Here is a 24,087-nt window from a genome sequence, read left to right as displayed (position 1 = left end):
CTGGCTCCCCTCTACTGGACGCACTTCCTGGAGGACATATGCCCCCCAGATTTTCATGTGGGGAGGGGACAGGCTGCCTGCTCCAGGCTCGGGGTTCCCCATCTGCTGTCCTCCCCCAGGGGCCTCCACAGCCCAGCAGGCAGGACCCAGAGCAGCAGGACAGAGTCAGGGAGGGAAGGTCAGTGCCACCACCACTACAAGCCCTGCACTGTCATGGAAAAGCATCCCCTGCCCGCCTGACAAGAGCTGGGATGGCGACACAGAGTTGTGCCCTCAACTGCTGCGGGCGGGCGGGGGAAGCCTCGCCATGGAGGCACAGAGCTCCCAGTGGAGTTCACCCAAAATACTAATATATAGCTAGCATCTTTTAATGATGCATGAGTATTCAAACTTAAGTGGTAACACAGCAAACATTGCAAAGGATTCTAAAATTTCACCTAAGACCCAAAGACACTTATTATACATGCTGCAGCTCAAATATTAGCTGGGTTTGAGGTTGAAGGAACAAACTAAAGGAGTTAACAATTTAATCCACTTCCTCTCAAACTTTCATCTATTCTTTTAGTAGCATTATTGTAGTTGTAGCCCGAGGAATATGCGAGAGGCAAGATTTATTAATAACCTCTACTGACCCAACTATTTAGTCAGAAGAGATCTTTAGACAAGGTTCTGGATACAAAATGCTCCTGGGTCATTTTGTGTCAAAAACAAGTCTAACATCTCTCCAAACTACATAGTTCAATAAAAGATATAATCTAATCTTTTAGCAGTTACTGTGCAGTATTTCCATTTGAAAGGGACCCTACTACCACTGATAGGTCATATTCTAGAAACTACGTCTACTCATTATGGCATCAGCTATTTATTATTATTTTTATTATTATCTTTTTAAGAAAAATTAAAAACTTTCAACTCCATTCCATAGTCACGTGCCTGTTTTTCGGTGCATACCTACTGTGCACATGTAATCTCTATTACTGAATCTTTTTGCATATCTGGGATATATGATTAGATATTCAATGTTTTAGACCATATTTTATTGTCTTCATATTTTCAGTAAAAAAATATTATTCACGCACTGGAGTTAATTATAAGTGCATTACAGTAGAAATCAGTAAGAAAAGCCATTTAGCAAAAAAACTCCAGCCTAAATTTTTGTTCATTTCTAATTACTTCTTTTTAAAAGGGATAAACTGAAAACCTGTTGTATACCTCTAGAAGAAGCCACAATACACTACCCAGAGAAGCCATTTTTGTTTTATATTGGAATAAGTTTAAAAGTGTTTACCTTGGCAACCAGGCTCAGAAGGTATTTGGGGAAGCAATACACATGTTAAAATCTTTTCTCCTGTTTCAGGGTCTGTGTCAGTCTGGAACGTCAGCAAAGGCTGGGACTGGTTATCAGACAACCACAAAGCCTTTAGCTTTAAGGTAGTCAGTGAAAGAGGAAGATGTGTCAACCTAATTCAGAAAGAAATGAAAGATATGTCAGGTCAGTCTCTAAATGAATTAAATCAACCTGATGCTGTTTCTCCGCCCATACTGCCTACAGATTGCATTATATAAGGAAAAGGAAAAGTGAAAATACAGGTGACTCAGTGCTCCCTGCCTGGTATATTTAGCTGCTTCTCACACTTGGATAGTCATCTCAAGCAAAGAACATCATATTATTGTACTTACAGTGCCTAATGGAATGAGGCCCCAATTCTAGATTGAAACTTTTAGGATCCACCACGATAAAAATACATGATCATCCATACCCAAAACAGCACTGCCCAAATTGATCAGTGAGCCAGACAGGCAGGAGGTTGCACAGGCAGAAGAATATCTACTCTTCTGAAATAAGCAAGAGTAAGCTCCAGCATAATCAACATCCTTTTTTTACTGCTAGTTTTCAGTTAGAGTGAGATTTACTTTATTTCTGTCCCTATGACTACAGCTAGAGGCAAAAGGTGCACTATAAAACAAGCAAGCACATCTATGGCAAAAAATATTAATACTCACTATTTGAAGAAATACTGAGAAATGTCTTATAATTTTTGTCTCCTTTCTGCTAGAATATTTTTACGTCTTCCTGATTAAAACTACAAGGAAATAATTATGTAACTGAAGTGACTATTATCTTCATGATCATAATCTCTAAAAGTACCTACCAATTTGCAGAATGTCTATTTTTTGGGTGTGCCACTTCAGAAACGTGAAGCCTACCTTACTAGGAAGTCAGGGTGCTTGTCCCTATCAGACTGCTCAGTACGTTAGATAGCTACACACTACTTTTTTGTAACCATCCTACTTCAAAAAACATGCAAGTCTTGTTGTTTGCTAAGATGAACCAGTTTGAACAGTGGTAAAAATATATAGACACAAAAGGAAAGTTACTAGGGGAAAATACATTCCTGATTAGCAGGTTTTTGTGACGGCAACACTAAAATTGCATGTCTATTGGCTCTATGGTCTAACGTACTTATAAATAAGAACCTAGGATATAAGATTAAATAAATAAGACCCTAATTGCTATTTCCAAGTGCAGCATCATCATGCTGTGTTTACCTGTGTCCTACCCCTCCCTGTGTTGTCATTTCTGATTCATGAGAGAAAGCAGATTTCAAAACCAGATTATCTGGGGCCTGTACTGTTTTTCTCCAAATACGGTCTAAAGTTTCTGTACTGATATTATATAACTGTAATAGTCTTAATATCAGCAATTTGAAGGCCAGACTCCTACTTCAGAAGGACTACCTGGTATTCAGGCAAATATTCAATTCACCGTGAAGGCTTCAACTGAAACCAGGATCAATCTGCTTTAAATTTAAGTTCAGAAGCATACTGTAAAAAAATTAGAAACCTTTTTTCCCTATGGATGAAATCATTCAGGAAGTATAATTGTGACTAATTTGCAGCAAAAAGGCTTCCGAAGGTGTTGCCCCACAAAGCTACAATCCACATTGGTTATTTTGGAATTACTATTTGACAGTGGCTTGGCCGAGGGTATAAAAAGCACCCTGTTCAATTTCGCAGATGACACTAAGATGTGGGGAGAAGTGGGCATGCTAGGAGGGAGGAATAGGCTGCAATCGGACCTAGACAGGTTACAGGGGTGGGCGGATGAGAACAGGATGGGATTCAACACTGACAAGTGCAAAGTGATGTACCTGGGGCGGAAGAACCAGCAGCATACCTACAGGTTGGGGAACTCCCTTCTTGTCAGTACAGAGGTGGAAAAGGATCTTGGAGTCATCACTGATGCCAAAATGAACATGGGCCGACAATGTGGGGATGCAATCAGGAAGGCCAACTGTACCTTGTCATGCATCCACAGATGCATCGAGCAGGTCCAAGGAGGTGATCCTCCCGCTCTGTGTGACACTGGTCAGGCCTCAGCTGGAGTACTGCGTCCAGTTCTGGGCGTCACACTTCAAGAGGAATGTGGACAACATGGAGAGGGTCCAGAGGAGGGCCACTCACATGATCAGGGGCAGCAGGGCAGGCCTTATGAGGAGAGGCTCAGGGACCTGAACCTGTTCAGCCTCCAGAAGAGAAGGCTGAGGGGGGATCTAGTGGCCTGTTACAAACTAGTCAGGGGGGGATCAGCAGGCACTGGGGGAACCCCTGTTTCCCCAAGCACTACCAGGAGTGACTAGAAATAATGGTTACAAGCTGGCAGAGGGTAAATTCAGGCTAGATATCAGGAGGCACTATTTCACTGTCAGGGCAGCTAGGATCTGGAACCAACTTCCAAGAGAAGTGGTGCTGGCTCCGACCCTGGGGATCTTTAAGAGGAGGCTAGATGTACACCTTGCTGGGGTTGTTTGACCTAGTACTCTTTCCTGCCATGGCAGGGGGTCAGACTTGATGATCTGCTCAGGTCCCTTCCAACCCTACCAACTATGAAACTAAGAAGGAGGATTGTATTGGTAAATCTATAATATTTTTACTAATAAAGAAGGAAAAACTTTTGCCACTTTGTTCTCAAACATAAAAGAACATTTCTTTATAGCGTATAAAGAAATACCAGCAAAGGAATATGAAATTATAAAATCTTTTACCTGTTTCCAGCGACATCTAGCACATGAAGCTCAGTGGCTTGTGAAATTTCAGGGGGAATTCGAGATAATTTGTTGTCACGCACAGAAAAGACGTTAAGACTGTAGCAACCCCCAATCTAGATTAAGGAGAGGAAAAAATGTCTATTTTTCTTGCAGAACCACATTAAACAAAGGCAAGCAGACTAAGTTACACAGGATGTTACAAAGCATTCAAGTACTAGTTTTAGTATTTTTAAAAACTTAATGCACCATGATACAATACTCACACACAAAGGTAATTTTTCAGGCTCACTTTTTGCAGCCTTCAAATAATCTCAGCTGAATGTCATTTGGTATGCTATTTTTGTAATCTTTGACCTATCAACTTTTTGCAATCTTGTATTATATTAGGTGGCTGCTGTAGACCCAGCTCCAGAGCAGGACAAAACTAGAGCCGAGCTGCTATGTCCACAGGGCTGGGTGGCTTGTGCTGTGGGAAAGGAGGCGTGTGGCAAGACCTGCCCAAAGGAGACCACATGGTGGACTGGACGACCTTGGGGGAGATCCAGAAGGGGAAGGGAACATGGGGGAGACCCACGGTGTGATGCTTGGGGGGAGCACAGGGGAAACCTCCATCCTCCCACCATTGCGCACCTCCCCCCCCAAACATTTGACTTCTGTGCCGGCTGTGGTCCTGCATACAGCTGCTGCTGCTTCTACCTGGCTCGGGCCACTGGTACTGACTGCTGTGGAGCCAGAGCTGCCACAGAAGACAAGGGGTAGGGGGAGCAGAGGGGGGGCAAGGAGTGTGGAGTATGGGTCTGGCAGCCTGCCCCTGCTATTGCTACTTTCCCTGCCACAGTGGTATAAGAGGGGAAAGCATTTAAGATGACCCTCCAATAGTTAGATTTTATACATGGAAAATTATAACATTATTTTCCATGCACAGAATAGAATTGTTTGGGGAGTCATCTTAAATTAGAATACTCTTCAGTTTAGGTAAATATGGTAATTAGCATCTCAAAATTGACATTTTCAGCTGTATTAGAAGTTTCCAAAAGTCTAATCTGCATTCATGTTAGCCAACCTAATCCAATTCCCTCTACCTTTGTCTCTATTACTTTTCCCCAGTGTGATCACCTGCCTCTCCTAAACTAAACTTAAATAAAGCACTCCTAGGTGATATACCCAGCACTGACATCTGCAAACTGAGATTTGATGCAGTATGCATTCTCATAAAGATGCATAATTGAAAAATAGCTTTAATTGTGCAAAATCCAATTTCAGTCCTTTCGTTTTGGATCGCAAATATTATTTACATGTATACTGAGGTATTAAACCTAGTAAACAAAGCTTCTTCAAGCAATTGATTTTTTTTTCCTTTCTGAAACTTACTTACCTTGTATTACCTATTTTATACGGCTCAGAAAGCAATACTGCTAATTTTCTATTTGAATAAAACAAGAAAAACCCCTCTCATCCCTTTCCTGTTTAGTCCATGTATCAGAGCAAAATACAAGAAACCTCTTAAAAACTTTTCAGTTGACACTGACTTAAAATTTGACGGCATCAATTATAAGCAAAACCTCTTCTTTGGATTTTTAGTCTTCAAATTTAGACAACTTCTTTAGTTAGTATATATGGATATATAGTTAAGTAACTTAATGCTTTAGCATGTAATTACCCAATTTAGCACTTGATACTTCAAGTTAGCAAATATTTGTGTTGTTTTTATTATCCAGGATGCCCTTTTTAGCAGCTTTCTTCAGAAAACTGAGTTGTTTGTATCATCAATATCAATAGCTAATAGAATTTCTCATTTCTAAGAAATAATATTCTCTCATCACAAACCACACTCAAAGAATCTGCTAAGCTTTGGTTAGGGAACATAAAATCCATCCTGAAATTAACTATTAATGCCAACTGGCTATCACAGCCCATTGTTCCTTGGTCAGGATTAGCACTTAAATTAAAATTTAGTTGTGGACCGAGTCCTTTTCACTTTCCTTTCGATCAAATCCACTTAACCCACACTGCCTAAATTCCCTTTCTTCTTATTTAATCAAGGCCTTAACAACTGTGATTTTGAAAATAACTGGCCAAAAATAAAACAAAACAAACACCACACCTCACCTTCACTTATGTTATGTACCCATTTTGCTAGAAGATACAAGTTTTCTAAATACTGTTAAAGTAGCATTGATTGCATGTACAAACAGTTTAATACAAAAGTTTTGCTCATTACTTCAAATTATACACTCTTTCCAACATCAAGTGACCATTCACTTAAATTCTTAAATAAGGTGTCTTGATAAATTCACAGCATATGAAGTGCCATCTAGGAAGAAAAAAAATCTATTCAGTGTCTAATCCGTGCATCTAATATGAGCTGTGAGAAAAACAGCTGTGGTTAGTGAACGTTGGATGAGCCGGCAAGTGATGCCTCACTGTACACAAAAGTGTCTGCTTTTCTATGAATGAATTTTTAAGTAATTCAATCTTGGAGCATGGAGATCTGAACAATTTTGCCAAGCAAACAGAACAAGCCATGCAGCCCTGTTGGAAAACCGCAACTAAACTGAACACTTCTATACCTCAGACAATGATAATGCAGCAGTGAAGCCAGCCATCTTAAGGTCATCATGCATTTAAAGCAGATAAATGAAGGGTAAGAGTGCAACTGTGGACCGAATAATACTTACAAGGTTACAAATTTACCTGACTCATAATTTTCCAAGCAGCTAACAATTAAGAAAACATAAAAGACATTTGATTTATTTTTATCTGTGCTGGACAACACTATGCCAAAAAAATGGAGACAGAACATAAATCCCATTTTCCCCTAAACTGTCAAACCTCCAAAGTGCTGCTATCTTTAGTTACTTTACCTTGACTTATTCATCAAAATACACTACGATTTGTAATTTAACTCAGAAGTTGAGACTATTTCCTAGGGTGGGTGGGAGGGAATTGTTACCCAGATAAAATATTGGAATTGGTTTATGAACCATGTTCTTGCGGAATACAGACAGCAAATAACAAGCAGATACTGTTTAGGAAGGTAACATACAAAAAAGATTAAGTAATAAGTTGGGAAAAAAGTATTTAGTACTGTTTCAAAGAGAGACTTGATCCCTCCAATATTGTAGGAGAGCACCAATACCAATGTTTGAAGAACTGAAACATAAATTGGAAACAAAGGTGAACTGCACATACTATAAATAGCACATGTGAAGAAAAACATGTCACTGTAACAACCTCGAATAATACCATACTGGTAGTGTGTAGCTGGGCTGTGAGTCTTTATCTAACAAAAACCCAGGCATGCAGCTCAAGCCATCATTGGTTTGGAATGGTTTATTATAAATTTACAATCGAGCCATCATACATGCACTAAGTATACATCTATACCTCTATTCCATAAAACAGTTAAGCACAAACTTACTTCAAATGAACTCCATGGCTGCATCCAGATGAGCACAAATATGAGGTATGTGATGCCACAGACCCATCTGCAGCTCCACACTTCACACATGCAGGTGTTGCCTACACTGCTACCTTGCAGTACTGGGGGGAGGGGGTAACCCTGGAAGATCTCAGGCTCAAAACCCCCCCCAAAAATAATGCCAAAAAAAACCAGGGGCGGTACATATAGTAAAAGTACACACCGCCCAAAACCAGAGCCTGGCCAGCCAGAGCCACACTCCAGCTGCCGGCCAGGCTTCCAGCTGGAGGAGTGCCGTGGCTGAGGGTCCCCGAGGCTCCCAGGACCCCAGGCAAGGCTCTTGGGGCCAGCACAATTGCTCCCCTATCCCACCCAGGATAACCTGGGGCCAGCCTCCCCTATCCCACCCAGGATAACCTGCCATGTGCCAGAGGGCACGTGGCACAGACATTCACTGGGGACAAGTAGCAGTGGCAAAGGTATGCCGCTGCTACTTGTCCCCGGGGAAACTTATGTCTGCACTCATGTGGACACTGCCCATGGGACTGTTCCTAAGCATGAAAATTCAGTGCATGTTAAGTGCTCTGCTGAACTTGGGCATTTCTAGGATACTTAAGATAACTTCACGTCATTTGACTTGTCTATCTTGCTCTACCTTCAAGATCAGCCCTGCTGGACAAACATTTAGTTCCTCCTTACAACCGTTTAAAATAAGTCATTGTTAGTCTTAACGCTGAGGAGTCCTGCAATCGGAAACAGGTTAAGAATAAAAACCAAACAAACTGAAATGCTCATTTGTATTCAGTTTTACTTGGATTAAGATACTGGTGTTAAAGCAAATGTGCTAGATTCTCCTAGTGGAACCTCTTCCCTCATCTTTCTGGATATTACTATGTGGGTCTCCAATCTTTTTGCTCCTTACTTTTTCCCCTCACTCTGTGGGTGACCTTTAAACCCCGTTTTTGGGTGGCGTTATGTACTCCCATAATTTAAATGGTCACTTCAACTCCCCCCGACCACTTAGCTGAGGACCAAGTCTTTTCACTTTCCTTTTGATCAAATCAAAAGGGCAGAAGTGGGAAGATCAATCGCACTTTTATTTCTCTACTATGCCTTCACACATTTCATTATCAATTAAAGCTCAATATAGAGAAACACTTTCTTCCTCAATATTCTGTCATTTCCCCCTTCCCTGTCAGTTAATACCGCCTGTCCTACAACCTCAGTCATCCTTAACAGCCTACCACCTTTAACTACCACCTCATTTGCCACGGAGGTCCAAATCCTGCCATTTCTCTCCTCATAATAGAATTCCAAAGCTTCATTTCTCCTCTTCTAACCTCTTACTGCTAAACCTTTTATTCATGTCAGGATCTTTCTGGTCTCAATTCCTAAAGCTTCTGTTTTCCTGATATCCACAGCCCCCAATTTAAATCTAGTTCAACTAAAGCCAATAAAATAACTTTCCTGGCCCATCAATCCTACTACATAACTTCTACTTTCAATGTTTTCAGTGCCCCTCATATTCTATATTGCCTTACTGCAGGTGTGGGAAATGATTTCAGTTGGAGGACCACTTAGCAAACTTTGGTAGGCTGTTGAAGGCCACACAAAAAATCTTTCAGAAGACAGGATTTTAACACATTGTAGATAAAAAACATCATATATTAAAAATCAAACACCTACTATAACTTATTTTCATTTTAATTCAAATAATATTTGTCTCCTGATTTATGTTTTTTGAGTACTGTAAATAGAGGTGATTGAATAATAGATCAAAATAAAAAGTCTAACTTTTATATATAGTGTGGTTGGGGAGGGGCCACCTGTGTGCTAGGTCTTTGGAGCCAGCCAGGGGCGAGGGATGGAGGATCGGGGGACACATGCAGTAAAGTTTGCCTGGGTGGTGTGGTCCCCTCACCCCATCCGTCCCCTGGCTGCCACCAGTGCTCCATATGGGGCTGCCCCCACCCACTCCCACCTAGGGCAGCCCGCACCATGCTTCCATGCCCACCAACGGCACCACTCCAGCCTTGACAAGCACACACAACTTCTTGGTGGGACTGCTGCCTCTACTACTGCAGCTGCCCTGGTACTGCTCATCCTTCCCCCCCCAGTGTCCCCATCTCCTCCTGCCCTTGCTGTGCCACTCTGGGCATCAGGTAGCATGGGAAAGCAGCGGCAGTTGTTGTGGGGATACATGCCAAACACAGGTCTAGCCACATGGGGGTGAAGCTGCAGCTAGGTGGCTCCTGCCCCAGTATGTGGGGCTCCAGCTCCCAGCAGCCTTCCATCCACTCTGTCCACTTTGTGCTATGGGCCAGGCCTGAGGCTGGGGCAGAACCATTTATGGGCGTGAGGGGGATGTGGGAAGGATCACAGTGCCGGCTGCTCTGGACAGGGTTCAGCCCTATGTGGAGCACTGCAGGGTCAGCCACAGGCCAGATGCAATCAACTGGCAGCCTGGATCCAGCCCATGGGCCGTATCTTGCCCACCCTTGCCTTAATGCTTTGTATTTGTTTCTGTTCATTTATCTACATTTCTTATTATGCTGCTCCTCTGCTTATTACATCCATCCTGATGTTCTATTAGTTTGCCTCGTTTCACACACCTCTTGATGTACAGAATGGGCTGGTCTGCAAGGTCATTATACTCTCTTCATTTTAATCCTTCTTGAAAGTTTATTTCTGTTGTTTCTGACAACAGAGGCAGTAAGTTATAGACCTTTCAGTTGGAATAATTTAAACAAAGGCGTGAATATAACCATGTGCCTCTTATTTTGCTTGAATGATGCGTCTCCTAACCTAGTCTTTAAGAAATAATGTATTATTTAAGGTAGGGAGAGTTGCAAAATCTGAAGACTTAAAAGGATCCAACTGCATGGTCATTGGAGGAAGGTGACAATCCTACTGCACTGCAAGTAAGTAGAACTTCACCAAAATCTATCAGAAGTTTGTGATAAAATATTTGATGCAACTTAATCATTACTTCCTGAATTAGACTAAGGACCTGTCTGTAGGTCTATTATGATTACCCTTAGTATGTTATTGTATTAATTTGTCAAAATCTGATTTTTTTCTCATTAACATCAAAAGAGAATGTTCAAGTATTAGATACTAATTTAAGCAGAAAATATCACAGCTGTACTTAGGGCTGAATAAAATTAGTGTAATTTAGTGAATAAAAATTTTAGTGCTAAAAAAAACCTAGAAGCTTGTGAGGCATAAATAGGAAATTAAAACGATTTCCTATTTTGCTACAAAAACATCATGGAAACCTAATCAGTTATATTAATTGTCATAACTTAAAACACAAGTTAAAATTATATTTCTTAACCTCAAACCAAAGACTTTACAATTCCTCTGATCACAAGAAGAGAATACGTTTATGTTTCAAAGATGCTTCTTAATTAGCATCAGTAATATCAGCTGTAGCTAAAGGTCCAAGTGGGCTATATGTTAAAAAAAAAAAAAAAACAACCTTCTTACAACCTTGTTCCAGTGTGGCGGGGAAGAAATTAGAAAACATGGAGGAACAAAAGTGTTGATAGAAAGTTCACTAAGATGTTGTTCCCCTGCCCCAAGATTGAAGGTATGATACAGAAAACAACACAGAGAGCATCATTGCTTGCTGCATGCTATGAGATGGAGTGCAGTGGGGGAAGCACCTAATGAAAGCATAGAATCCAGTGCTGATATGGTTGGGCAGGGACAAGAAGGCTGAAGAGCTCTGCAATGGGAAACAGAACTTCCTCCACATTAACTTAGATGCTGTGGTCGAAATCCTGATGCCCTGGCTTCAGCTGCACCCAATTCAGTCTGTCCCCTTTGCCACTCATGAATCCAAGGAGAGAATTACAGTTGAAGGCTTAGGACTCTACTATCCAATTCATGAAATAAAGCAGCAATGCATGCAGACTCATTAAAAAGCATGACTTCTATCTGCAAAGCACCCTAAACAGATGTTTACACCACATCAGATCTGGTACCTTAAGTTTCACTAGCATTCCAACCCCAGGATGGGATTTTACAATTACAGAGTCCCCATGCAGGTCTTTCCAGTTCAAAGACAAATACCTGTGACAATGAACAAGTTTCAACACAACCTCAGGATATGGGATCAAGCCTCAAAAATGCTGAGTAAATGACTTGCCAAATGAGTCAAGTGTTCACCAGCCATTTGATTGCTAAAATTTTCAACATTATTATTTATCATTAGATCCAAAAGAACTCTCAAGTTTCTCAGTAATCCAGAAACCTTATAAAGGAAAGTAAAGCCTGGTTTTACCAGTTTGCATAGAAACAGGTATTTATCATACTGGTTTAACAGGTTCACCTATGTCATGTTCCTAAACAGAAAGCTAAAAAACCCCATAATTCACGTCACAGAGCTCTATTTCACGAAGACAGGTACAGTTTTTGTTTCAGGAAGAGCATCTACAGGGGAGAGGGAAATATGTTCAGGCCTGCTCACACAATTTTTTATTCAGACCTCACAAACCTGTTTTCCCAATACCATCCTAATAACCATCTTGGATTAAGTTCATAGGAGAAAAAACAGCAGTTTCTGAAGTGACCACTCTTGGACCTTGTTCCTGCGATTATTTTTCAAAAAGATGACTTGATATGAGAATAAAAGTGAAAGAATGGTGATGAAGATGGCTCACTTTCACCACCAATAGTCCCCAGAAGGATCCTTCATTCTCCTTACCAAATCAGATGGTCTTCAATATTTACAATAGTGCCATTTTCTTCAGCTATTTTCTTCAACATGTATGAGGAAAGGAAGTGGAAGCCAAACTTTCCAGCAAGAGACCAAGTTCATCCTTACCACAAGAAAACTGGTCATTGGCACCACAACCATGGGCAACGGCAACAGTGGTGGTCTGAAGCCACTCTGAACTTGGATAGTTTACACGATAACAAGCCAATAATACCACCTCTGAGGCTTGGCTATAATTCCTCCGCTGATTTTTATATCACCAACATATTCTGACGTGCTCATGTTTTGCTGGAAGCACAAATCAGCCGTTAAGGAGGGTGTTGCATTGAAAAAGGAAATTAAACTATTTATCACCAAACACTTTCACAACTAATGCAAAGATGGGGCAACACTTTCCATATGACCCGCTATCGTTTTGTAGAGGTGAAAGCGAAAGATGCGAGAGAAAGGAGGTTTGTTGCTCAGTCTAAGTATAATGAACTGGGACAGCAAAGAAAATTTTGCATAATTAAGTGGTAGGTTAAGTTATGCCCACTTGTTAACTATATGATATTGAGGGGTAACCAGCATGGGTTCGTGCAAGGCTGATCCTGCCTGACCAACCTGGTCTCCTTCTATGACCAGGTAACAAAGAGCTTAGACGGGAAAGAAGAAGTCGATGTCATCTTCTTGGACTTCCAGAAGGCCATAGACACAGAGTGCCACCCAATTCTGGTGGGCAAGCTGAGGGACTGCGGCACTGACGAATGCACGGTCACATGGGTGGTAAACTGGCTCCAAGGGTGCACCCAGAGGGTAGTGGTGGATAGGTCGATGTCGACCTGGGAGGGTGTGGGCAGCAGGGTCCCCCAGGGCTCAGTCCTTGGGCCGGTGCTGTTCAACATCTTCATTAGCAAACTGGACGAGGGTGTGGAGAGCACCCTGTTCAAGTTCGCTGAAGACACCAAGCTGTGGGGTAAAGTGAATACGCCGGCAGGCAGGGACTGCATCCAGACAGACCTGGATAGGTTAGAGAAGTGGGTGGATCTGAACAGGACGCGGTTCAACAAGGACAAGTGCAGGGTGTTGCACCTGGGGACAGGAAACCAGCATTATGGTTATAGGTTAGGGGCTGACCCTCTCAGCAGCACAGAGGGATCTTGGAGTCAGGATTGACTCCAGGATGAATATGAGTCACCAATGCAATGAAGCAATAGGCAGAGCCAACCGCACCCTCTCCTGCATCAACAGGGGCATCACTAACAGGTCCAGAGAGGTCTTGCTCCCCCTCTATGGGGTGCTGATCAGGCCGCAGCTCTCCACTACTGTCCAGTTCTGGGTGCTGCACTTCAAGAAGGCCATGGAGAACCTGGAGAGGGTCCAGAGGAGGCCACTCGTATGGCTGAGGGCCTCCGTGGCCAGCCCTATGAGAGGCTGAGGGATCTGAATCTCTTCAGTCTCTGCAAGAGGAGGATCTTGTGGCTGCCTACAACCTTATCAGGAGCCACCATCAGGGACTCGGGAAAAGTCTGTTCACCAGGGCCCCCCTTGGAGTCACCAGGAACAATGGCCACAAGCTGAGGGAAGATAGGTTTAGGTTAGATATTGGGAAGAACTACTTCACTGTAAGGGTGGCCAGAGCCTGGAATAGGCTTCCCAGAGAGGTGGTGCTCTCACTTTCCCTGGAGATATTCAAGAGGAGACTGGATAGGCACTTGGCTGGGGTCTTATGATCCCTGCCACTCCCAGTGCTCCTTCCTGCCCATGGCAGGGGGGGGTCAGACTAGATGATCTGTCTAGGTCCCTTCCAACTCATTAATTCTATGATTCTATGATATAGTTAAGTGACTCCTGCACCAAAGCCACTGCATGCACCAGGAAGTAACTTATTTTCTATTTACAATCTCAGCCACATATGGGGGGGCTCATTTGGCATCTAGAAAGCTATCAGATATACCTGGTAGTCAGGCAAACCTGCAAGCCTATTCTAGGGCTGCTAACAGAGGCAGATGGATAGCAAATCGGCTGAAGGGTCATACTCAGAGGGCAGTGGTGGATGGGTCTTTTTCGACCTGGAGGGAAGTGGGCAGCGGAGCCCCCCAAGGCTCGGTCCTTGGGCCCGCACTGTTCAATTTCTTTATAAGTGACTTGGACAATGGGGTGAAAAGCAGCCTGTTTAAATTTGCTGATGATAACAAGATTTGGGGTGAGGTGGACACGCTAGTAGGGAAGGACAGATCACAGCAAGACCTAGACACGTTACAGGGGTGGGCTAACGAAAACAGAATGGGTTTCAATACTGACAGGTGCAGGGTGCTGCACTTGGGCAGTAGGAACCAGCAGCACACTTATAAGCTGGGAAACTCCCTTCTTGAGAACACGGTGGCAGAAAGAGATCTTGGATGAACATGGGGCGACAATGCGAGGTCACAGTCAGTAGGGCTAACCGTACCTTGTCGTGCATCCACAGATGCATCTCAAGCAGGGAAAAGGAGGTGATCCTCCTCCTCTATGCGACACTGGTCAGGCTGCAGCTGGAGTACTGCATTCGGTTCTGGGTGCTGCACTTCCGGAGGGATGTGGACAGCATTGAGAGGGTCTAGAGGAGGGCCACCCACATGATCCAGGGACAGCAGGGCAGACCCTATGCAGACAGGCTATGGGACCTGAACCTGTTCAGCCTTTGCAAGAGAAGGCTGAGGGGGGACCTGGTGGCCATCTATAAACTCACTAGGGGGAACCAGCAGGGTTTGGGAGAGACCTTGTTCTCCCTAGGTCCCCCCAGAGTAACAAGGAATAATGGCCACAAGTTGTTAGAGAGTAGGTTTAGATTAGACATCCGAAGGCACTACTGCACAGTCAGGGCGGCTAGGGTCTGGAACCAACTTCCAAGGGAAGTGGTGATGACTCCTACCCTGGGGGTCTTTAAGAGGAGGTTTGATGTCTACCTGCCTGGGGTCAGTTGAGCCTGGTTTTTCTGTCCTGCCCAGGGCAGGGGGTCAGACCTGATAATCTACAAGGTCCCTTCCGACCCTACTTCTATGAATCTATGAATCATTAAAGTAACTCTACCAACAAAATGGAGGGATTCAGCTGCCACAGAGGAGCTATGAATATTCTACAGGCAAAACTTCCAAGTGCCTTGGCACGCAAAAGTTTTCCTGTGGCAATAGGCCCATTCCTCCCCATCCCTGTATGTGTTGTAGGTTAACCAAAATTCTGCAGGGTACAGCAGGGTCTGCTTAGCCTATGGAACCAATGTTAAGCTGTTTCTGTAGCTTCCAGACAAAATGCAAACACTTGCTTGACAGATTAATTGCTTCTGCTAGGACTCTGAATTAGAATGCAACACACTTTAATGAGGTACTAGCAGAGGTACAAACAGAATGCCCAGTGTTCCAGGAAAAATAGAAGGGACATTTAACTCATTTGAAATAAGTCTCTTTCTAATAGAAACTAACAGGATTTGGCAAGTGGTGTACGCTGTTTGCACAAATTGAAATGGCTGTACGGGTTATTTGTGTGCATCTCAGGCAGTTTACACTATACTACTGCCATCTGCTCTGATGCCAATTGTGGTTGTAACAAGATTCAAACACATCGGGCAAAACTGTACTATTATTTCACGGGCCAGCTAACATGCCATGAAGCAGCAACATATTCCAGAGACTTTAGTGCAAGAATTTAGTGCATGTCAGTATGATTATAGTGAACAAGAAAAGGCATTGAGTTATATAAAAGTGTTAAAAAGCAAACAGTGATTTGCAAACATAGATAACAAGGAATCATATACATTCGAGTTTCAGCAGGTCAGGCACAGTGTAGACACCAGGGGATGCCTGTCCTGCGTGCTTTTACTCTTCTCCCCCACCCCACCACTTAGTGCATGACACACTGCCATGCCCCTTTATTTCTGGTACTATCCATCACACTCATGCTAGGGCCTTTATGCATCTTCCCTAAATGCTAGTCTCCCATTCTCCTCTTTCCCCGCCATGACAGGGGGGATCTGCATCCCCATTTCTCTCTGATCCTCCATACCCTGCCAGGTTGCTCCCTGCCCCCTCCACTACATGCCAAGTACTCTGTACCCCCTGTGACAGTTTCTGAGATCCTGGTTACCCCCTCAGGAAATTGCTCTCCCTTTCACCACTTCAGACTACAGATGCCTGTTTCCTTTATGAGAACTTGCAGGTTCCTGATCTGCCCACCCCTATCCTTCCCTCCTCTAAGGCCCCTGTTTTCCCTATCACTAGGTCCATTTAATAACTTAATTCCCCTACTTCCCCATGACCTTCAAGGCCCTTACCATCCCTCCAATACTCTCTACTCGCCCCCAGCCAACAATGTTATACCCCCTTCAATTTTCCACTTGAGTTCCCCCTTCTATTTCTACATACTCTACATGAAAGGCTCTCATTTCTGTTAGCGTACAGGCATAGAAAGACAGATGCTCTCCATTCAGCATGTTCAACCACTATCTTGGCAACACAAAGCTTCTTTGTCTATTGACTGACCAGGTAGTCTGTGGGCCCAGATTTTCTCCTTGTCATCACAATTACTAAAATTCTGCCCACTGATACCTAGAATGTAGCCTGAAATTTTGGAAATGACTGGATACAGATTTAAACAAATTACCAGCATATACCAGACAACCAAATGCTGTGAAACTCAATGTAGGACCTTGCTTTGTTGTGCCAATTATCTTTCCCCATTTCATGGGCAAAAACTGAGGGAGAGATGAGGCTGGGTAACCTGCAGATGAAAAGAAAAATGACCATACTGAGCCATAAAGCAGATAGGATAAGAAACCAGGTCTGCTGATTTTCAGTCCCATGCTCTAAGCACATCATGATTGTTCTGCTTTACAGTACCTGCATCTGTCCATTGTCTTTCCAGGTTTTACCAGTGACTTAGATCACTGGTTGGCAACCTTCTCAGGCTGCAGGTGAAAATGACCCAGTTTGAGTCAGAGATGCACAGGAGCTATGACCCAGACAACACCACTGTTTCTTTTTGCTGTGGCATGGCGGAAATACCCACTGCCACTGCTTCTCCCTACCACAGGGGAAAACCTCCCCTGACACCGCCAAATCCCACGTCCACAGGCCAGTGGCAGTGGGTTACAGGTTGCCATTCCCTGACCTAAATAAAACTTCTCAGGCCTCTATTATATGTAATCCTAAATCAGGAAATTCTACTTCTGTTCTACTCCATAGATTGCTAAAAATTGGTAGGAAGTCCCAGTGATCACAGCAGTAAAACTAGATGTATTGGTAAGCTGAGTGTTTCACAAATCACCACTGTAGATCTGCCTGTTTAACAACACAACCAGACTTGCCTAAAGGCTCTGAGAAGAACAGCCTCTCAATTTCCCTCTTTTTCCTCAGGACATAAAAAAGCAGCATGCACTTCACAGCCAAAACCTGACAAATGATCTCAGGATTTCCTCTTATATCTGCTGAATTCTACCCAAGAAGAATTACACTTGTGTTTGAGTGCATTCAGTTATAACTTGAGCTTAAAAATTGTGTTTCCAGTAGTGTGGAATCTGACATCTGCCATGAGAAAGTATCCGCTTAAAACAAACTATTCATTGAGACTGGTCCTCTTGTCCAAATGCCACCATACTGCACACTGACCAATAATTACATCTCTACTTTTGTTCAGGCCTGGACAAGCAAGCAGACAAAACCTTGGCAATAGTACAAGTATTCTCTAACAGTTCACTTAAAACAAAAAATGTGTGCTAGTTCCTACAGCCATCTGTTTTCAGATTTTGTTTGTGGATCGTTATATCTATAGTAGTTAATTGCACAAGACATACCTCTTTGGGCAAGGAAGTTAATTTGTTTCTGTCGGCATTCAAATTATTCAGCTTCTTTAGCTTTCCAATGCTCTTCGGCAATGTCTGTTTTAACAAAAAACAAAGTGAAACATGAACAAGCATTAGAACCTCACAATGTCAAAACAAAAGTTTACTTCACTTTAAAAGAATAACTGAGAGGGCCCTTTCTTGGGCTGCAACTGTGAAACTCCTGGTTGCAAATGGAAGCAGATTTTGGTCCAAATGGTTTTGGTTCAGTTTCTAAATGACGTAAACTTAAATTGTGCCAAAATGATCTTTCAGGCAAAGTATAAAAGCATTAAATATTATTTGAAGAGAGAATGATGAACAACACCAAATAGTCCCAGTGTAACTACATCGTGGATTGTATTTCCATACAACATTTTCAGCATTAGATGGGTGGCTGAAACAACTTATTAACATCTCAAGGAACTACATAACAGCAACTTCACAGTATTTGGGTTTGCAGTTCAACTCGAACAGAGTCCATCAGATGTATGCAGTAGGAGCTAGCATCAAAGGAACACAAGAAACTTCACACCTAACATGATATCTAACAAAGTAAAATTTTCTCATTTGCTCATTAATCATAAAATAAATCAGTTGAACACTGAAGTGCATAACATCAGTTGTAGTGGTAACCCTCACTGCGCCACATCAGAACCTTCAGTATCCATCCAGAGGTAACGTGCATTTATGGGAAACTCCCCTGTATTGTTTTGAGCAGCAGTAAGGAAAATAAAGACATTACAATCAGAAGGAATCGATGTATAGCAACAGTCATTTGACCAGGCCAACCATACTCACCAGCAGTTGGTTTTCTGTTAAAACTAGTTCAGTAAGGCTTTCACAGTCTCCAATTGCTTCTGTCAGCTGAGTAAGTCTGTTCTGATCAACCTTCAAGATGGATAGTTTCTTTAATTTTCCTGCATATAAAAGGCAACATTTTAGCTCGTGTACCTGCAGTTACATTACAGATGTGCTGCAATAATGTAAGTGAATGGATAAGCAATAATGTTTTTAAAAGTATGATAGGGTTCTCTTCAACAATTAACAAAGAAAATTAAAACACTACCCTAAAGTTGGTCTATACATCTTGTCTACAAAGGAAAAAAAAGAGCAATTGTGCTGTAAACCTGGGAAGAAAACCTTTAATAAATTCCATTAAGGCCATAACTGAAAGGTGCTCTTGGAGAAAAGAATTTCCGATCCTATTTCATGAATCTGTCATTTGACATAGAAAGTTAAGATATAGGTGTTAAGCAATAGGAAATCCTTTGACATGGGGAGAATGCAGCATAAAATCAAATAAGAGTCTACTTTTCAGAATCCAAAAAGTAAGTGTGAATTTGGAGGGAAGGGGGCAAAAGGAGACAAATAAAAAGTATTTCCTAATCGATATACAAAGAAGTTTAAACATAAAACTGAAACCCAGATACTAAAAACAAATGAAACCAGTACTGAAGTTGCACTAATCAATATACATTCCTGTGAGTTAAGTACAGGATCCGTGGTCCACTTTAAGATGCCCTTAACTACCTGTTCTCTTATGAATGAGACCATTATATTTGTACAAGGTAGCATATTTACAGAATGCATTCTTATCCTGAAAGTGAGGATATTAAATCCTTCATTGTATTATGAAAGCTCTATGACTATAGATTACTTATTTGTATCCTTTTATGAACATCAGTACAAAAAGGTTTTAAGCCCAGCCTGTCTCTCATAATTTATCATTTTAGCAGGCCGTTGAACTCACACTATAAAAAAGGGACACAGGGAAGCATGTCACACTGGTAAACTATATAGAGACAAAGTATATTTTCTACTCTTGGGGATACACCAAACACTGAAGAAAATCCCAATAATGCCACATGTTGTGGTAAATGCCACAGTGTCTGAAATCTGCACATCAGCCTCACAGTCTATAAGCGGTACCTAAAATAATCTATTTGACATACACTGCATTTTAAAAATAAACTTTATTAAAATGATTACTCAGGCACCCAACTATTATTACTAATATTAGCTTATACTGAGGTAGAATACATAACTCCCATCAGTTAGCTGCTGTACTAACTAGCTGAATACTGGCCAAGTCAACAGTGCTTCCGATGAAAAATACATTTAAATTGACAGGGCCAAAACTTGAAAAGAAAATCATTCAGGGATGAGCTGGGGCCCTGTCATTCTCAAACAGCTGTGCCAGTCACAGTAGCTGCGCACACAGACAGCTAGCTAGTGCAAGCACTAAGTGCTGGTCTGCATCTTTGGGTCTGGACAGGTCTTCCTCTGTTGTACAATCTTTTCACCCAAACCATTACTACGAGAAGGATACAGGGTCATATATTTAGAGAAAGAGGCTGCCTGCAGACGTTTTTAAAAAAACAAACCCAAAAAACAAATAAACAGAGTTTTAAACTCGGTTCCCACACTGTGCCCAACACATGTCCAAAACAGCCAGTTGGACCTGGCTTACCCAATATCTATATGGATCAGGAACTTTAGTGAGGCTTTTTTGACGCTCCTATCTAACTGCTGATTGAATCAGCTTTAGCTAAAAGAGCAAAAAAGCCCCACTGAAGCACTCAATCTATATATACACTGTGGAGCTAGATCGAAGCAATGCACTATTGCTTCTGGTAAAGTGAGATTTTTTTGTTTGCTTATTTTTTTTAATGTCTGCAAATAGGCAGAGTCTGGCCTCTTCTGCTCCTTTGTGCTCCATACCATAAGAACGTATGGCAAGTAGGAGCAATCCCAGCCACTGTAACCTGTGCTTCAGTAGGGGCAAAAGATACTGGGGGTCATTACTGTCAGTTCACAGGTTTATTCTCCTTTTGCACACCTTCTCCAAGACTCAGCAGGTCAGTAAAGCACTAAGTCTCCACAGGGCTCTAAAAGGGAGATGTCATGGATCTATAGGTAGAAACAGTAGAGGAGTTTTCAACCTTTTTGGGTCACCATACCCCTAGCAGCCGGTCAACAAGGCAGGAGTCTCCCAGCAGCCAGACAGGCAGGGGAAGAAGGGAGTCCACCAGTGGCAGATCAGCAACTGGGGGGGGGTGTAGGGGGGGTTCCCCAGCAGCCAGTTGACGAGGCGCCTACTGCCGAGGAGTACCCCGAGGCCATAAGAAGTACCCCCAGCAGTACCCATACCTCCAGTTGAAAACTCCTGCACTGGAGGATTCCTCTGGCTCCCCTGAAGACAGGTGGGAGAGAGGCTGTGTAATACAGGCAGTCCTCAGACTTACTACACAATAGTTTTCTGAAAACCGCGTCTTAAGTTGAAATGTTGCAACTCAGAACCAATTTTCCCATAAAAAACAATATTATAAATGGGGGATTGGTTCCTGAACCAAGGCCCAATACTGTATTTTCACCAAAAATACCACAGAATTTTATACTCAATCAATTATAGATAAGTAATACAGCTACAGTAATGTATTTATATTGTAAATAGCAATCATATGGATTTAAGGACTTTTTTGAGGTGACTTTGCTGGACTTTTTGAGAGGCTCTTGGTTGGACTTTTTGAAGGGTTCTTGGCTGCAGGTTTTTCTGGAGTCTTGTCTGCTTTCTTAAAGAAAGTGTCCAAGGAAGTTTGAACAGATGTTCTCCAGGGAGCGCAGCAAACTTGTTCGCTGGCATGGCGCCATATCAGATCAAGCCGTGTAAACTTGAAACTGATGTCAGAAAGTTGAAACATGATGTCAATTTATAAATGTTGTAAGTGCAAAACATTGCAGCTCGAAATGTTGTAAGTCAAGGACTGACTGTGTGTTGTGAAGGCAGTGACCTTTATGGAAGAGCAAGAGAGAAGAAGTGGGGGGAGGTTGATCCTGGGAGATTTTCACAGGAAATTTTTTTATGGTGCTAGGTGGTAGCCTGAATGCAGGGCAAGGATTTCACCAGTCCTATTTTACCATGCTCTGTTGTCAAAGCTCACTTTTTATTTTTCTATTTGCTCTTCCTTGTAATAACACTTTTTTTCTGTTACTTTACCAAAGTGTCTGTGGTACATAGTAATTTCTGTGCAAATTAATAACCTGGGAATATCCACTCAGCAGAGTGGGGGACCACTAGGCGTACTGCTTGCACCTTTTATTAATCAGTCGTTGGATAAAATGCATAAATATTTGGAGTAGGGAACTAAACCCAAGACTCCTCCTTTGTAGTTGTGTGAACTAATTACTGGACAGAGAGGCCCTGTCACTAAGCAGAGTGCAGCAAGCCAAGCCTGCTGTGTGGGTCTGCACCAAAGGAGTGCCTGCTGGCCATTGGGCAAAGGGGAGACCCCTGCATGCGGCTGAGGAACCATGTGACTGGAAGGGGTGAGGATTAGAGACATATAAACCCAGGGCTTGAGGCAAAGCATGGAGGATGGCCCAGAATACTGTGGAGGAAGGAGCTTGTGGGGGAGAGGGGCTTCAGGAAACAGGCCCATGGATACCCAAGCTGCTCAGAAGCAGCTGAAGGGGAAGTATGGTTTGCAGTGTGGTACTGACCCAGATTGGGGGTAAAATTTCATTTGGGAAGCAGTTTGCTTATATTTGTGTTATGTTTTTCAACTCAGAGGCCTAAGTTCCATTATGATCCCACTTCAGATAACCAAATGTTTTTGCAGATCCAGCCCCTTTTACTAAATAATTGAGCTCTTACAGTATACTAAATTTTGGAATTTTACAGTATTCTAAAAATCATCCCCAGTGATTTGGTATCTATAGCTGAACACTGGAAATAGACTAATGAACTTCAGATAGTAGGTGTCATATGTTATTCACCAAATTAATTATAATTTTTACCCACATCAATACTACAGAAGAAGTAGATGTATTTGAAATGTAAAAGACTGACAAGGGATTGCATGTATTAAATATTTTTAAAACAGTGAGAGTTTCATGTCTCTCAGAATATTTCTAAAGCTATTTAGAATACATCCACTGCCCATTCAGACAAAATCAAGTATTTGCCTGTTAATTTATTCACTTTGTACTTACCAATGCCATCAGGTAGCACCTCAAGTAAATTCTGAGAAACAAGCAAATCCGTTAAGGAAGTCAGACCACTGATCTCTTCAGGAAGTCTTTCCAATTTATTTTCAGAGACATCCAGACATAGCAGGTTTTTCAGGTTTCCTATTTCCTGTGTTATGTTAAGACAAAAAATAAATCATGTCCCAACATGCCACAATTTTTAAAGAAATATCCCAGAAAGAAGTCAGGAGGAAGATGAGGCCTTTTCTAAATACTGAAGGGAAAAAAAACAGCTGCTTTTGCCTAACACAAAAGTGGTTCAACAGCAAATGAAGACAGCAGCACAGGCTAGAAATTTCAAAGCTGCTTCTAGCTGCACCAATATGTATTTAATAGGTACCACAGGAAAGGAGTATAGTATAGTATGAAGCAGCAACCAAAACTGAGCTTTTTCCCCTAAGAAAGGCTATGAAGTTTTTTTTTGTTTTTTTTTTTTTAGAACTACAGGTCTCGAACCGCACATAATTAAATATGCCCTTACCAAGTAACATAATGTAAATGATGGTGAGCCCTTCCTGGATGACAATAAAAATTTATGGAATACCTAAATATAGGTAGTTATGGCATCTTTAGATCTCCCTTCACAAATTTTGGAACAGGATTCAGAAGTGTTGTGCTAACAAAGCAACAAGGACCTAACAAATTACACTGAAAGTCCTCAGTTATTAACAGTTACTTAGTTTTGACAGTGATAATTTGTCAGTTATATAGTTTATTTAAATATCCAGTTGAAAAAAAACCTGACACTTTTTATTTTTATACTATTCACAAATGTACACCCTACTTGATTGTACACCTACACACTTTCTGGGAACAAACACAGCTGGAAAAAAGACAAAAACAATAGAATGGTTTCCATATACCTTCATGTATAAAAATCAACGGTGATAAGATCACACAAAAACTAAAGATCAATGCTGTTATTCAGCAGAGATAGCTATTTTTAAATACTGAGCACTGAGTTATGTAAACACAGATGCTAACCAGCCTTAACATTTGTTTACTGTATATTAAAAAGGTGTATTAATTA

The 24,087-nt window shown here is 42.0% G+C and overlaps 1 protein-coding gene across 1 annotated transcript in view; it reads right to left on the bottom strand.

Annotated features, from left to right (window-relative positions):
• LRRC1 (leucine rich repeat containing 1) overlaps window positions 1-24,087 on the bottom strand; it is a 116,272-nt gene that overhangs the window by 5,901 nt on the left and 86,284 nt on the right. The window contains exons 8-12 of the mRNA XM_090033868.1: window positions 23,022-23,166; window positions 18,828-18,946; window positions 18,000-18,083; window positions 4,047-4,162; window positions 1,289-1,461 (exon numbers count right to left, since the gene is read on the bottom strand). Coding sequence (XP_089889994.1) covers window positions 1,289-1,461; window positions 4,047-4,162; window positions 18,000-18,083; window positions 18,828-18,946; window positions 23,022-23,166 — 637 coding nt within the window. The remainder of the gene's footprint in view (window positions 1-1,288; window positions 1,462-4,046; window positions 4,163-17,999; window positions 18,084-18,827; window positions 18,947-23,021; window positions 23,167-24,087) is intronic.

The sequence above is a fragment of the Crocodylus siamensis genome, chromosome 1 (genome assembly GCF_052110815.1).
Source record: "Crocodylus siamensis isolate JL-2025a chromosome 1, ASM5211081v1, whole genome shotgun sequence".
NCBI lineage: Eukaryota > Metazoa > Chordata > Crocodylia > Crocodylidae > Crocodylus > Crocodylus siamensis.
The sequence above is the reverse complement of the archived record's forward strand: the minus strand, read 5'-3'. Positions and strand labels throughout refer to the sequence as shown.